The sequence below is a fragment of the Podarcis raffonei genome, chromosome 11 (assembly GCF_027172205.1).
Source record: "Podarcis raffonei isolate rPodRaf1 chromosome 11, rPodRaf1.pri, whole genome shotgun sequence".
Taxonomy (NCBI): Eukaryota; Metazoa; Chordata; class Lepidosauria; order Squamata; family Lacertidae; genus Podarcis; species Podarcis raffonei.
Window position 1 is genome coordinate 25,381,747 of NC_070612.1, and position 14,104 is coordinate 25,395,850.

General features: G+C 41.1%; 2 protein-coding genes across 5 annotated transcripts in view; both read left to right on the forward strand.

The window, feature by feature from the left end:
- IPO11 (importin 11) overlaps positions 1-14,104 on the forward strand; it is a 76,799-nt gene that overhangs the window by 50,211 nt on the left and 12,484 nt on the right. For all 4 annotated transcript variants that reach the window (XM_053408582.1, XM_053408581.1, XM_053408579.1 and 1 more), the window contains exons 26-28: positions 1,376-1,489; positions 2,811-2,932; positions 13,542-13,637. In XM_053408582.1, coding sequence (XP_053264557.1) covers positions 1,376-1,489; positions 2,811-2,932; positions 13,542-13,637 — 332 coding nt within the window. The remainder of the gene's footprint in view (positions 1-1,375; positions 1,490-2,810; positions 2,933-13,541; positions 13,638-14,104) is intronic.
- Positions 4,949-8,630, forward strand: LRRC70 (leucine rich repeat containing 70). Its single transcript, XM_053408589.1, has 2 exons — positions 4,949-6,185; positions 6,552-8,630. Exon 2 carries the CDS (start codon positions 6,563-6,565, stop codon positions 8,471-8,473), a length of 1,911 nt encoding a protein of 636 aa, XP_053264564.1. The 5' UTR covers positions 4,949-6,185; positions 6,552-6,562; the 3' UTR covers positions 8,474-8,630.

Genomic DNA, 14,104 nt, shown 5'->3' on the forward strand with positions numbered 1-14,104 from the left:
TGTTATCCATCTTCTTCATCTCCAAAATGGAGAAGGAGGCAGAATAATATACATTCCAGCTATAATGTACACTCACCAGTGATGAAAAATTTCAGTTATGCAAAAACGGTCTAAGTTTCTTTTGCTTATAATTCTATCTTCCTCCAGCCAGGGGTGCTGTTGTATAAATCTCATATTCACTGATGAAATTCAGTACTTCTAACTCATATCTGAAGTTTTGGAACAAACTTTTCCTAATGATGTCTACAATATCAGAAGCAAACTTTGTAATGATTCTGCTTGGCCTTTAAATGCAATAACATTTCCTTGGAAATTTATATGTAACCTATACTTTCAGTTATTGTTGCTGTCAAGTAGTATATTGCAATCCAGAGTGTGCACAGTGCCATTAGCAATAGTGTTATGAGAAGAGAATAAAAATAATTATGTATTATTATTATTATTATTATTATTATTTAATTTTGTATACTGCCCTTAATCCAAAGACGACAGGGCAGTTCACAACATAAAAATACAAAATGAAAACACGGAATATCTAATGTGAACAAAACCAAAACCAAACCCATAACCTTCTCTCCCACAAACACATTTTAAAAGCCATAGAATGTTAATCATCCAGAGGCCTGGTTAAAGAGAAGCATTTTTGCCTGGCGCCTGAAGATATGTAATGAAGGTGCCAGGCAAGTCTCCCTGGGGAGAGCATTCCACAAATGGGAAGCAACCACAGAAAAGGCCTTTACTTATGTTGCCACCCTCCGGACCTCTCACAGGCACACACAAAGAAGGGCCTCAGAGGATGATTAGAAAAGAGATACAGAAATCTGTAATTACCAGTGAATTTCTGTGATGGACTAAAGCTAGCAGGACTAAGAAGGCAGTCTCCTGTGCTTAGGTATGATGATGGAAGAGGAGAAGGAGGACCCTGTTCCCATGAGCCCTAGGCACTGCAATCCAAAGCAGCATGGCAAAGGACAAACTGGATGGAATGCCGTACAAAGATAGTTCAGTGCTTTAGTTGTGCTATAGTATTTTTCATTTCCAATTTTCAGCATTGCATGTGCCTTTCATATCCAATAGTTGGGATTGTCTGCCAAATAGGGAGGATGTGGCTGCCTACTTTATCTCACAGGGTATTGTTTGAACATCAGTGACAGTATTTCAAGTTAGTGTTTACACAGCTAAACTGTGTGGGTCAGTATTTGCTTAAAATAGGAAGTGATTTGATTAATTGATGTCCATGCATGTTTATTGGTGGTGTGCTGTTAGATTTCTAACTTGCTTGATTGTTCTCTTCTTCATTTTCTGCAGTACGCTTTTATTATGTTTATATTTTTCTGCCTGATAGGAAAGCTAAGATTAACTGTTTTCATTTCAGAGGTACCCAGTTGTAATGTCTACTTACTTGGGAGTCATTGGTAGAGTCTTGTTGCAAAATAAAAGTTTTTTCTCATTGCTTCTGAACCAGATGGCATGTGAGTCTGGCCAGGAGGTAAGCTCTTATTTTTTACTATGTTGAATTAGTTTTATATGCAGGACATAAGTTGGTTGTACAAATCATATTTCCTTCCACCACATAACCTCTCTGGATCCTTCTGTTTTGTACTGCATTTGTTCATAGCTATGAACCATAGCTTTCTGAGTCTTCTGGTTTGAGGAGGATAGAGAAATATCCTGAGTGCATGCTATGGGCTTTTTAAGACTTTGAAGCTAAAAGCAAAACATCGCATTGCTTCAAGACACCCAAGTCTACAGTTTTAGTGCTTAAAGAGCAAATAACCAGACCACTTCTGATTACTCATCCTTGTCTTGGATGTGGGATCCTGGTCCATTTATATTAGCAAAGCTCTTTCCTTCTGATGGTAGACCCTCGTGCCTCATTGGAGGCTGTTCCAGAGGGTTTTCAGTGTTCAAAGGGAGGGGGATTCAGAGATGTGTGGAGCTGCCACTGAAAAGCCACATTTATGCAGAATACCACCCACAATTATTTTGATTCAAGCTACGGCTCAATGCTATTTATTCAACAAAAATGTCAGTAATAGCACCTGGAGTCTTTAATAAGATAATTGGAAGTATCATACGGCTGCAGATAAGGAGACATCTGTGTTCACCTTCCCTTTTTAAAAGATCACCATGACTTAAAAAAAAATAAATCATATGGTTCCCAGCTAAGTTAAATTAATTTTAATAGCAAACAATATTCTGTTAAAGCAAGTGTTTTCTGTGTGTGGCTGACAAATAGCTGGCTTGTTAATTTTCTACTATTTCTATCAAAGGAAATCAAGTTTCATGCAGCAAGGGATACCCTTAAAGATAAATGTTTTGCGCTGCTTAGCAATCCCATTATAGTCAAATAAATGACAAATTTGAATTGGTTTTTTAAATTGATTTCATAGTGGATAAATATACAATCATATGAAGCTACCGAAAATAAAGGATTTTACAAAGTCCGTGTTGGCATCCCCTTTTGCTATAGAGCTGATTCAATGGAGTTTTGTTTGAACTTATCCTTGTGAAATGGAACACTGATATTTAACACAATTGTGTGTGTGTGTATACATGCACACCCAAACACCAGTTATCATTATATATTTATATACATGTGTGTATATGATCATCCCAGTTATAGAGTTAGAATGTTATGCAAAAAACTTTAGATCCAAGTTAATCACTTAGGCTTGTCATAGTAACAAGAACTTCTGTATAAGAAATCATACTTTTTCATTTCTACCCACCAGTTGTAAAATAGCTAAGTAGTTTGATTACCGTTTTGCTTATAAATAAGATTTTAATCAATCTATTGTTTTTTCTAGCCTCACCAGCTCCTTGGTCACATGATTGAAATGTGGGTTGACCGCATGGACAATATAACTCAGCCAGAGAGGAGAAAACTTTCAGCTTTGGCATTACTTTCCCTTCTGCCATCGGATAATAGGTAAGGAAAATTTTATATTGCCTGGAGTTCCAAACAGCAACGCTCCGTGTCATATCGTATACTACTTTTGGAATCAGGTTCAAATGCATAGGAGGTTACTGTACCAGAAATACATAAAAGGCCTCTTGGTGTGGAATCATAGAATTGTAGAGTTGGAAGGGACCATGAGGGTCATCTAGTCCAACCCCTGCAGTGCAGGAATCTTTTTGCCCAATGTGGGACTCGAATCCATGACCCTAAAATTAAGAGTCTCATGCTCTACCAGCTGAACTGTCCTACCAGCTAGTTGCATGGTGCTTAGAATCTTGGCTTCTTATTTATCTAAATGGACCTGTATGAATGTCTTCTCTTTCTCTAAACTTTTGACACAGGCCGTCCTTTAATTGCCCAAAGAAATAAAAGGTTCTGTCAGTGCAATAAAATAGGAAAGAATCCAGGCTGCATTATAAATTCTGCTGAAATCAGTTTAGATTTAAGTAGCTATGCAAGCTCTTTTGATATAGAAAGATGAAATCATGCCTGTTTTCCTCTGGATTATACCAATAATAAAGAATGTATATGGTTGATTGGTTATTTGATAAAAAATAATTGAAAATAGAACGTTATAAAGTGTTCTTACCTATTACTCACTTACACAAGTTGAGTTATATCTATCTAAACCCCCTATTTCACGTTACCATTGGTCATTGTTCTTATCAGAGACATTTGTGTTGTATGGTTGCACCTACCATGTGGTTTTCTGTGCAGTGAAGCCAAGAAATAAATTTAAAGCATGTTTCAATGTACTGTGTAAAACGTTATTCATTCATTCATTCATTACATTTATATCCCACCTTTATCTTCCAAGGAGCTCAAGGTAGATCAGGCTAAGAGGTGGTGACTGGCCCAAGATCACCCAGTGAGCTTCATGGCTGAGTGGGGATTCAGATCCTGCTCTCCCAGGTCCCAGTCCAAGGGTCTGCAACCCACAGCTCCAGAGCCGCATGTGGCTCTTTTACACCTTTGCCGCGGCTCCGGGGCGGATACTAGCGAGGGGAGGAGGCGCATTGTGCGCCCCGACACTCCCCACTGTGGCGGGCACTGTACTGGCTGTGACATCGCATGGGGGCGGTGCGTGCGTTAGTCACGCACCGTCCCGACGTCACCTTCCCGCCTGCTGTCAGATCGCAGCTCCGGAGATATATTTGTTTGAAATGTTACAATGGTTTTGCGGCTCCCAGTTTTTTTTTCTTCGGAAACGGGTCCAAGTGGCTCTTTTTGTCTTAAAGGTTGCAGACCCCTGTCCTAGTCCAACGCTCTATCCATGATAGATCATAACAAGTATGTTTCCAAATGAAACTATGAGATGCATATCGTTTGTCTTAGCCTTACTGAGTAGTATCTGTTAGGAGAACAGGAAGCTGCCTTGCACTGAGCCAGACCGTTGTTGTCAGCAGTGACTGACAGCAGTCCTGGACTGAACCTGGGACCTTTTGCATGCAAAGCAAAGGCTGTAAAGTTCAGCCATGGCCCTTCCTTCTGGTGATGCTCAGTTTCAGGTTCTAGGCTTTGCCTCAGTTCACTCCTCAATCCCGGGTATGAGTGGGCATTGCAAGGCTGCCTCCTCACCATGCAGCCAGTCTGTGGGGTGAATGCTGCACTAACATCTGACTGGGCAGCAAGCTTGCTCACATACCTCTTGAAACATTTGTGCAGCATACCCCCTGAAGCAGGGGTCAGCATAGTTTTCCAGCAGGGGGCTGGTCCACAGTCCCTCACAGCTTGTGGGTGGCCGGACTATATTTTGAAAAAAAATGATGATGCAAGAGCACCATGAGCCCCGGTGGCTGCTTACCTGTGTCATGTGAGCAGCAGGGGCCGGCGGTGGCAGGACGATGAGTGGCGCGCGAAAGGGCTCCAGAGAAGGGCTGCTCAAAATGGTGGCCACTCAAGCGCTGCTGGTGCTGGCACCAACAAAGCCCAGCCCCCTTCCTCCTCTAGGCAGGTCGGGGAGAAGCCAGGAGGAGGGAGAGGGAAAGAACATGCACACTGGCGATCCACACAGCGATTCCTGGACCGTCTGCGGGCCAGATCCAGAAGGCAATTGGGCCTGATGAGGCCCACGGGCCTTAGTTTGCCAACCCATGCCCTGAAGTCTATTTGTCTGCTTCTCCATCATACTGCTTGCAGTGCTTCTCTCAGCTAAATGTATTAACTGGAGTGATGTTACAACTTTATTATAACCCCACCTTCCTATGTGCCTACAGATTTAGGATATTGGTGGCGATTTGTTTTGTTTTGAAGTCATTTCATCTTATAAAACCTACAGATACTGTGTTAGATCTTCTGCTGATTTGCCGGGTTCTTTTCTAAGCCCTAATTCCTATTGGAAAGAGGGATTCACACATATCTATTTGCTATTATAGCTCAAAAGCCTCTGCTCACTCCCCAAGGACCACTTACAGTGAATTTTATGTAATAGCACCGAGAGCTTATGCTACATTTTAGCTAGTAGCACTTTGATATCTTACCTTTTCTATAAATTAGAAATTGTTTCTTTTACAACAGTGTGCCCCATAAGGCAATTTATTAAGTCTCTTCTGCTGCACATTTCCACATTGGTCACCTGAGGCTCTTCCCTGTGTCAAAAATGTTTGTGCTCCAATAAAATACAGATGAAAAAATGTTTTACTCAGTATAAAACAAGTACTGTTTGAACTACAGTATTTGATTTGGTGGAATAATACTTTCTAAGTGCTGGAGACAACTTAAGAGCATTGTCTTTTTCTTTCCTGTGAACAGTTGCTTTTACTGGTTATAAACTAGTTATAAACACATCACACATTACATTGTTTTTATACTTAAATTAGCTTAAGCACATGCAGTCTTTATTATACACAGTCATATAAAGCAAATACGGACTATTATCAACACCGTGGGAAGACAGATAAATAAATCCAACTGATTTTTAGAGGAATGAATTGCAGCGATTTCCCCCCCCTCCCCAACAGTCCTTCAGAACTGCAGATAAAATAACTTCCTGTCTCTCAGTTTCCTGTATCCATGGTAACTTTATTTTAACCAGTCATTGTGGAGGAGCCAGCGGGGAAGAGTAGATGTTTCCTGTAGGAACAGTTGCAGAACCTGCAACAAAACGTAAGAAACTAGCCCGTTGTCTAGAAAGTTCTTAAACTCCAGCATATGCATGTACTAATAATTTTACTGTGGTACAGAAGAAGAAATTTTAGCTGATAAAATGAGCATCACATTCTAGGTGAGAACTATTTTAATATACTTTAAACTTGGAACAGTAAAAGTGACATTAAAAGTTTAAGAAGTTACCAGTGGGATGAATTTAAGTGGGATGGCTCATTAAAAAGTCGTTAAGGAGCTTCTATCTCTGAAAGCTGTTATTTTTACATTACTTTTAAATTTTAACTGGTGAGATTGTTAAACCATCTTGTTTATAACCATCTTATAAACTAATAAATTGTAGACATAGTTACAAGCCAGAGAACAATAGTATAAGAGACAACATTCACAAAATAGTAGAAATAACATTATAATATTGCATGCTTTTATCATAATGAAATCGGAGAGTTTTGAATAAGCATTTTAAAACTTTTCTCCCTCCTGATAGCACAATCAAAGATGACGGGAAATCTCAAAATCTGGGATATGTGTCAACTTCACCCCTTTGAGTTGTTTTGGAATTCTCTTCCTTGTTTATTTCTGTTGCTGATCCAGGATATACTTTGCTGTCCATCTCTTTGCCAGCAGTGTAGAGGCAGACAAGCTGACTGCCGTGATTCAGGTCTTTCCATTGTTCCAAAGAATTTCCCACAACATACCGTCTTTGTATATTTAAGTGGGAACAACATATCACACCTAAATCCAAATGAACTGAAAGGCCTCCGGCAACTCGCTGTGCTACACCTGGATAATGCTAGCATTTTATATGTGTACCCAAAGGCATTTTCTGAACTTAAGAAATTGTGGTACCTACGTCTGAATAATAATCAAATAAAACACTTGGATCCTGGAACATTTGAAGGACTTTCAAAGCTTCGCTCTTTATACCTGCAGAATAATGAAATAGCTTTTGTTCGCAAGGGATTATTTAGTGATCTTGCTTCAGTTCAATATCTGATGCTGCAAAGTAATCGTCTCAGGACTGTTGGCAGTGGCATTTTTGTCAGCATGATTAGTCTTCGGATTCTTAACCTAGCGAACAATAAGATTTCGTGGATATCACACTCGGCATTTCGTCACCTTGACAACCTCACATGTTTGTACCTTGACGGTAACAATTTAACACGTGTGCCGTCAAATGCATTTGCTGCATTGAGCAATCTTGAAAGACTTTCATTGTCACATAACCCTATTGGATCAATACCTCCCTTTGCATTCAGAGGACTTGACAAGCTTCAACATCTATCTCTAAAAAGTGCCAAAATAAAAGCTATCCATGTGAATGGCTTTACAGGTCTAAATAATCTTAAAAAGCTACTTCTGAGCAATAATGATTTGCAAAACATCAATTCCAGCACCTTTGCGCTGTTGGAGGAGTTAATGTTTCTGCAACTCGATAGAAACAAAATAATCAGTATTGCAGATAATACATTTGAAAAAATAGGATCCTCTTTGAAGATACTGAATCTAGCATTTAATAATCTTACAGACTTGCATTCTAAAGTGCTTAAGCCTTTGGTCTCTTTAACTCACTTACTGGCAAATCACAACCCTTGGAATTGTAGCTGCAGATTACTTGGGCTAATTAACTGGCTAACATCTTCTTCCATCTCTGTTAAAATTCATTGCCAAAATCCTTCCTATTTGCATGGCAGGCACTTGAATTATGCCAACTGGGGTTTGGTTGCAAACTGTTTCAACACTACCACAAGACCTGGAATATTCGGGAACGTAAAGCCAGCAGGTTTCCATCAAAGTACCACTACTTTATTGATGAGATCGGATAACGCCCCCTCAAGCCATGCAGTTTATGAACATTCAAAGGATATGGAAACAAATACAGTTACATTATGGGCAGAAGTGCCGACCTCATCAGCTGCTCAAAATCTGGATGGAACCCATTCCAGTAGGAAGCTGAGACAGGCAGCTATAGTGTTCTCAGTGCTAACGGTGCAAATACCAGCGCAGAATATACCTGTTAATTTGACCATGGAAGAAAGCAGAGCATCTCCTCCAGAATCTACTTCTGTCTCCTTGAAAACATCTCTAATCTGCACACAGCAGGTCGAGAAACTACATCAGGCATTTGACATTTTATTAACCTTTTTTATTTTGGCCTGTGCTGTGATCTTCTTTTTGATCTACAAAATCATTCAGTTCAGGCAGAAGCTCAAAGAGCAAAATGACTCTGACAATGGAATAGAATACTATGGCTTTTATCAAGCTGGAAGCTACAGCATAACGGATCCAACTCAGCCTGTACCTCAGCACTCACTGGGAAGTTCAGAACTGGACCACAGTCAGCCTCCTAAACCAGCAGCACTTCAAAGCCAAGCGCAGGTCATCTTATTTGAACATTCTGCATTGTAATATACTCAGCAGGGATTTTTGTGGCTGCATGTATGAAGTCTATAAACAGCAGCAGCGTGAGATATTTTGTAGATAAAAGTTCAACAACTGATATGGGGGGGGGGGCGGAATCTAGTCTGTCTTTTTCAAATATTGCCATATTTGCTGTCATTTTAATAGCTGCTTTTTGTATGAAACTTAAGTATTTGTGTGTGTACACATACAGACATGAGGGCTACTGCTTGCATCACCAACCTCGTTCCCCACCCTTTGTCAAACCCACCCACCCTCTAGACTTCACCAGCACTTCTTCACTCAGTACTAACCCATTAGACCAAGGCTCCAACAGCATGGGCCACCTTTAACAGGCAGTCAGGGCAAATCATCTGTCAATCACATAGCACAGGCATAAGCAAAGTCTGCCCTCCAGATGTTTTGGGAATACAGTTCCCATCATCTCTGGCCACTGGTCCAGTTAGCTAGGGGTGATGGGAGTTGTAGTCCCAAACATCTGGAGGGTTGAGTTTGCCTATGCCTGACATAGCATACTTGGTGCATGATGGACAAGCGGGTTGCCCCACTTACCAGTCCAAATTCTGACACCAGTGGTTGAAAGCCTGACTCATGCTGATCCTTCCAAGCTTTTGTGATCATCCTCTCCAGCTTTTCTTTTTGCCCCCTTTGGAGGTGCAAAGGAGTGTCAGCCCCGCCTACTGCTCTTGCGAATCCTCCCATGTGAGACCTCCCCAAGCCTTCCTTGCCCCTCCCCCCGGTTAGATCTTTTTCCATGAGGAGGGGACAGCGGCAAGTGACCCAGGTGAGTTATAGAGGAATAGTTATGGCAGGCTGGGGCAACTCCATCCTGCTTTCCTGCTGCCCATTGAAACAGCTCCCATGAGGTGGGCAACAGTGGTGGCTGCCCCAGCCTGTCATGACTGTAACCTCTACTGCATGCCTGGGCTGGCCACTGTTGCTGCTGTGAAGGCATGGCAGCTCTCAGAAGGCTGTTGTCACACTGTAGCTTGCAGCGCCATCTGTCTGCCACCAAGCTAACTGCTGCATGACAACAGCCTTAGGCAAAAATATAATGGGAGATATACATTTCCATTTTGTTCTATCTGCCTGTGGAAAATCGTTCCTCAAGAACTAACTTTGCACCCCTATGTGTTCAGCCACCTATATCAGATGTTAAGTCCTTATTTATCAGGATCTTAGAGTTTTCAAATATTTATTTGTATTAAATGATTCTAGGAGCACTATAAGGCAACTTACAAATGAGTAAGTAAAACTGAACTGTAGCTGGCAGCATCATGAAACTCAGTTACTTGTAGAACTAAATAGCTTTTATCGGGGAGAGACTGAGATAACAGCAACATTGTAATGCACCATGCTACTCAACAGAGCGCAGCATTCTAACAGGACAGGTATGTTTGTTCTAATGAAGTGTTTTATGTGTATTTAAAGTCTGTCGCCAATGTATCAACTGCCTGCATTTTCCCCGTGACAGATCTTTGTCCTGGATACATAGGCAGAACTAACTAAAGTTAGAAATTTATAAAAAAAATCTGTTTATATTGTAAGAAATACTACATTTTGCAGTTTCTCGTATCACAGACTGAAGATATTTTTTGAGAAATGCATTTTATTCGTAGAACGTCTTAACGTTAAACTGCAATAGCTGGAAAAATGGAATGGGAGAGCAACATCCTAGCACTTATCTGTGTTGAGAGCTGAAAGAACCAGTGCTGACATGGTTGTTTGTGATAATGGGATTCCATCCCAAATAGATGACATGAATCTTTGCAATGAATTATGCTTTAGTAGAGGAATTTAATTACCATTGACTCTGTAACTGTTGTTTGTTAATCAGATGGGTAAAGTGGATTAGGTAATTATAGCATCCAGAAATTATACTCAGATTGCCTTGACAACATGAAAAACTTGTGTGGCTACCCACTCTGTTTTCAGAAGGGCCCATGTACATCTCTGTCGTTGCATAAATTGAGTCTTGTGATTCCTGCATTTGAGCTAGATGAATTGAGCTAGATGACCCTTGGGGCTGCCTCTCAACTCTACAATTCTGTGATCATTATCTGTGCCTGCTGGACAGTTAAGTGTGTGCACCTGTTTTCTGTGATCTTTCCAACTCTCTTTGAGGTGGAAGAATCACAAGAATGAAATACATTCAAGGTATCAATATACACATAACACCAGAAGAGCAGTGGTGGGCCTATGTCTGTTAACACAAAATGCATTACTACATTCGAGGCAAGCCAGGACATATTTTCAAGCAGATCTGACAGTTCCTTTCTGAAAATGAAAGAGACCTATCCATACTACTGTATTGAGGGTATCTCAATCATACCTGAGTGTGCAAACGTAACTACATAAAACCAGTTTTGTCTTGGAAGTATTTCAAAGATGATTTTTCAAAGTTGCAGGCAGCATTCCCTAAATCTTAGAAACCCAAATTCAAAGACTTATACAGTGGTACCTCGGGTTAAGAACTTAATTCGTTCCGGAGGTCCGTTCTTAACCTGAAACTGTTCTTAACCTGAAGCACCACTTTAGCTAATGGGGCCTCCCACTGCTACCACGCCGCCGCCGTGCAATTTCTGTTCTCATCCTGAAGCAAAGTTCTTAACCCTGAGGTACTATTTCTGGGTTAGCGGAGTCTGTAACCTGAAGCGTCTGTAACCTGAAGCATCTGTAACCCGAGGTACCACTGTATAGAAGAGGATCAAGCTTAATTGGCTAGAGTGTGGTGCTGATAACACCAAGGTTGCAGGTTCTATCCCCATATGGGCCAGCTGCATATTTCTGCTTTGCAGGGGTTGGACTAGATGATTCTCAGGATCTCTTCCAACTCTGCAATTCTATGATTCTACTGCTACTCCACTCAGAATCCTCTACACATCACTGACCCTAGCCTTCTGATCAACTTATATAATGCTACGGTGTGCCTTGATCAAGGTGTATTCAGAACTGAAATATTGGGTTGTTTAGCACTAGGATCTGATTGATACTTTTAAACATTGTTTGGCTGAACACAAACCACCTCATGATCAGGAACCCTTCTAAAGGAAGCTTCTAGGTGCATCGAGCTGAATGTGTTTAGAAACTCTCTTCAAACCTTCCTACTGAACCTACGAAGGCCTGAAGTTCAGCCATCATGTGGGAACACAGGGGTTTCTTGTGCATGCCACTGCTCCCTATTCAAGCCCTCATGTGTTTGCTCAAATGCCCAAATAGGGCTACAGTTGTCCTCTCCTTATGTGTTTATTTTGAAGCATTTATACTCCATCTTCAGCTGAACTGGCTCTCTCACAATAAATAAAAGCAGGGCTGTCTTCCTCGTGATCTAAAAGGCACGACCCCAAAGGGAAAAGGGATGTGAAAGAAAACAAGCAGACCTCGAGCACCAATTCTCAAAGTTAAACACTAGTTCTTATAATGGCCATCTGGAATGGAAACAATTCACAGAGAGGACGTCAGTAAAGTTCATCTCCCTAATCACTAAATAAATGTTCCTGTGATATACTGGCAATGACCATTTCACACAGGGGTTCTGTTCTCTTACAGAGCCAGATTTCCCTGGAGAGAGGGATTGATTGTTAAACCACTTGGAACTTCAGCCCTGCGAGGAAAATAAGGGTCTTTTAACAACTGAGCACCCTTAGCAACCTATAGTTCCCAGGATTCGTTTGTGAGAAGCCATGAGTGTTTAAAGTGATATGATACTGCTTTAAATTTATAGTTCTGGTTGACACTTATGCTGTAATCCTAACTATGGTTAGAAGAGTTTAGATCTGATATCCCACTTTATCACTACCCTAAGGAGTCTCAAAGCGGCTAACATTCTCCTTTCCCTTCCTCCCCCACAACAAACACTCTGTGAGGTGAGTGGGGCTGAGAGACTTCAGAGAAGTGTGACTAGCCCAAGGTCACCCAGCAGCTGCATGTGGAGGAGCGGAGACGCGAACCTGGTTCACCAGATTATGAGTCCACTGCTCTTAACCACTATACCACACTGGCTCAGAAATCCTACTGAACTCAGTGGTGCCTACTCTTAAGTAACTGGGGTTAGAATTGCACCCATAACCTGGGCTGTTGCTTTTAAAATGAAAGATTCTGGAAAATTCTGGAGGGGAAAATATGTTATTGAGATTCAATAAAAAGCTTATGCTTCTAAAAGTCACCATCTTCTTGCATTGCGTTTTGCTTTTATATTCCCCTTCATTGGCAAGACTCCTGGACATGAAGGAAGTGCAAGAAATAAAAAAAAGGTCACCTTTGCAGCAGCCATAATAGATAGAGAGACTCACCCTGCAGGCATCCCAAGATGGGATCAGGCTGACAGATTAGGTCCTTCACATTCATTAATTCTGAGCTTTAACCACAAGTTGTGGACACTGAGCAACAATTTCAGAGATGAGTGTCTGCATCTTGAATTTAATTGTACGCAAGACATACCAGTGCGATTACTAATTCAAGTTGCCACAGAGCAAGCCATGCATTTAAAGATTTTCCTCCGATCCACGGGGAAATTAGCACTTCAGATGAGGATTCCCTGTAAACTGATATTCAAGATCAGATCCTCAGTTATCATTCCCGTCGATGGACCCCTTCCATATAGCACTTGGGGTGGTGTACACATTTCATTTCTTCTGTTTTTAATTGGGTTCACACGCAGGCGTGACAGATGTTCGGTGCTGTCAGTTTTAACAGTAACTGCTTGGGGCAAGAGGATTGATTCCAGCCCACCCCCTTTCCTCCAATATGTGATTGGCACTGTCAGAGCAAACCACGCCAAACCTGCTTGGCAGGTAAATGCTTGGAGCCAGTTATTGGGGAGGGGGCTGTGCAAGTGTTGTTTTCCTGGTGTGTGTTCTCTCATTTTCCCTATGGCCAGTTTTGCAGTTGCCTACGAGACAGAAACTACAGAAGTTTCTGTAGTTTGGAGTTGCTGCTTGCGAGTGTAAGCTCTAAATTAAAGGAAGTCGCTCTCCGGAGGTGTTCCCTTTAAAAAGTGCCGAGGAAATTTCCTGTTTAGTTAGTTGAGCTAAACCGTTTTCCTGTTCTTTTCCAGTATTATCCAAGATAAATTTTGCGGCATCATAAACATTTCCGTAGAAGGGCTTCACGATGTCATGACTGAAGACACGGAAACAAGAACTTTCAAAGAGTTAAGTGAAATGCTTAATTTGTTTGCGCCTGCTGCATTTGATAAGCTGCCAAGATCATCTTGGCTCAACCTTGTTTACGAATGTTAAGATGAAATTTGTATGCTTTGATACTTAAAAGTGTGAACTAGTGTGGCTGTTCTAGATTGCCAATGCCTTAATAGAGGTTGGCTCACAAATGTAAGCACCGTATTTTTCTGTCTATAAGACGCCTCCATGTATAAGACCCCCCCCTATTTTGGAGGACTCCGATTTAAGAAAATGGGGAGAGATGTATCCGTGTAACACGCCCCCAAAATTTTGACATTTTTTAGGGGGGAAAACCTAGTCTTATACACAGAAAAATACGGTAATCATTTTGCATTCAAGTTTTATATACAGCCATTGACAAATGTCCATATTTATGTGTGCATACTTTTTTGTACAGATGATCAAGACTTGTTTAGTTTAGATCAACTTGCATTGGTAT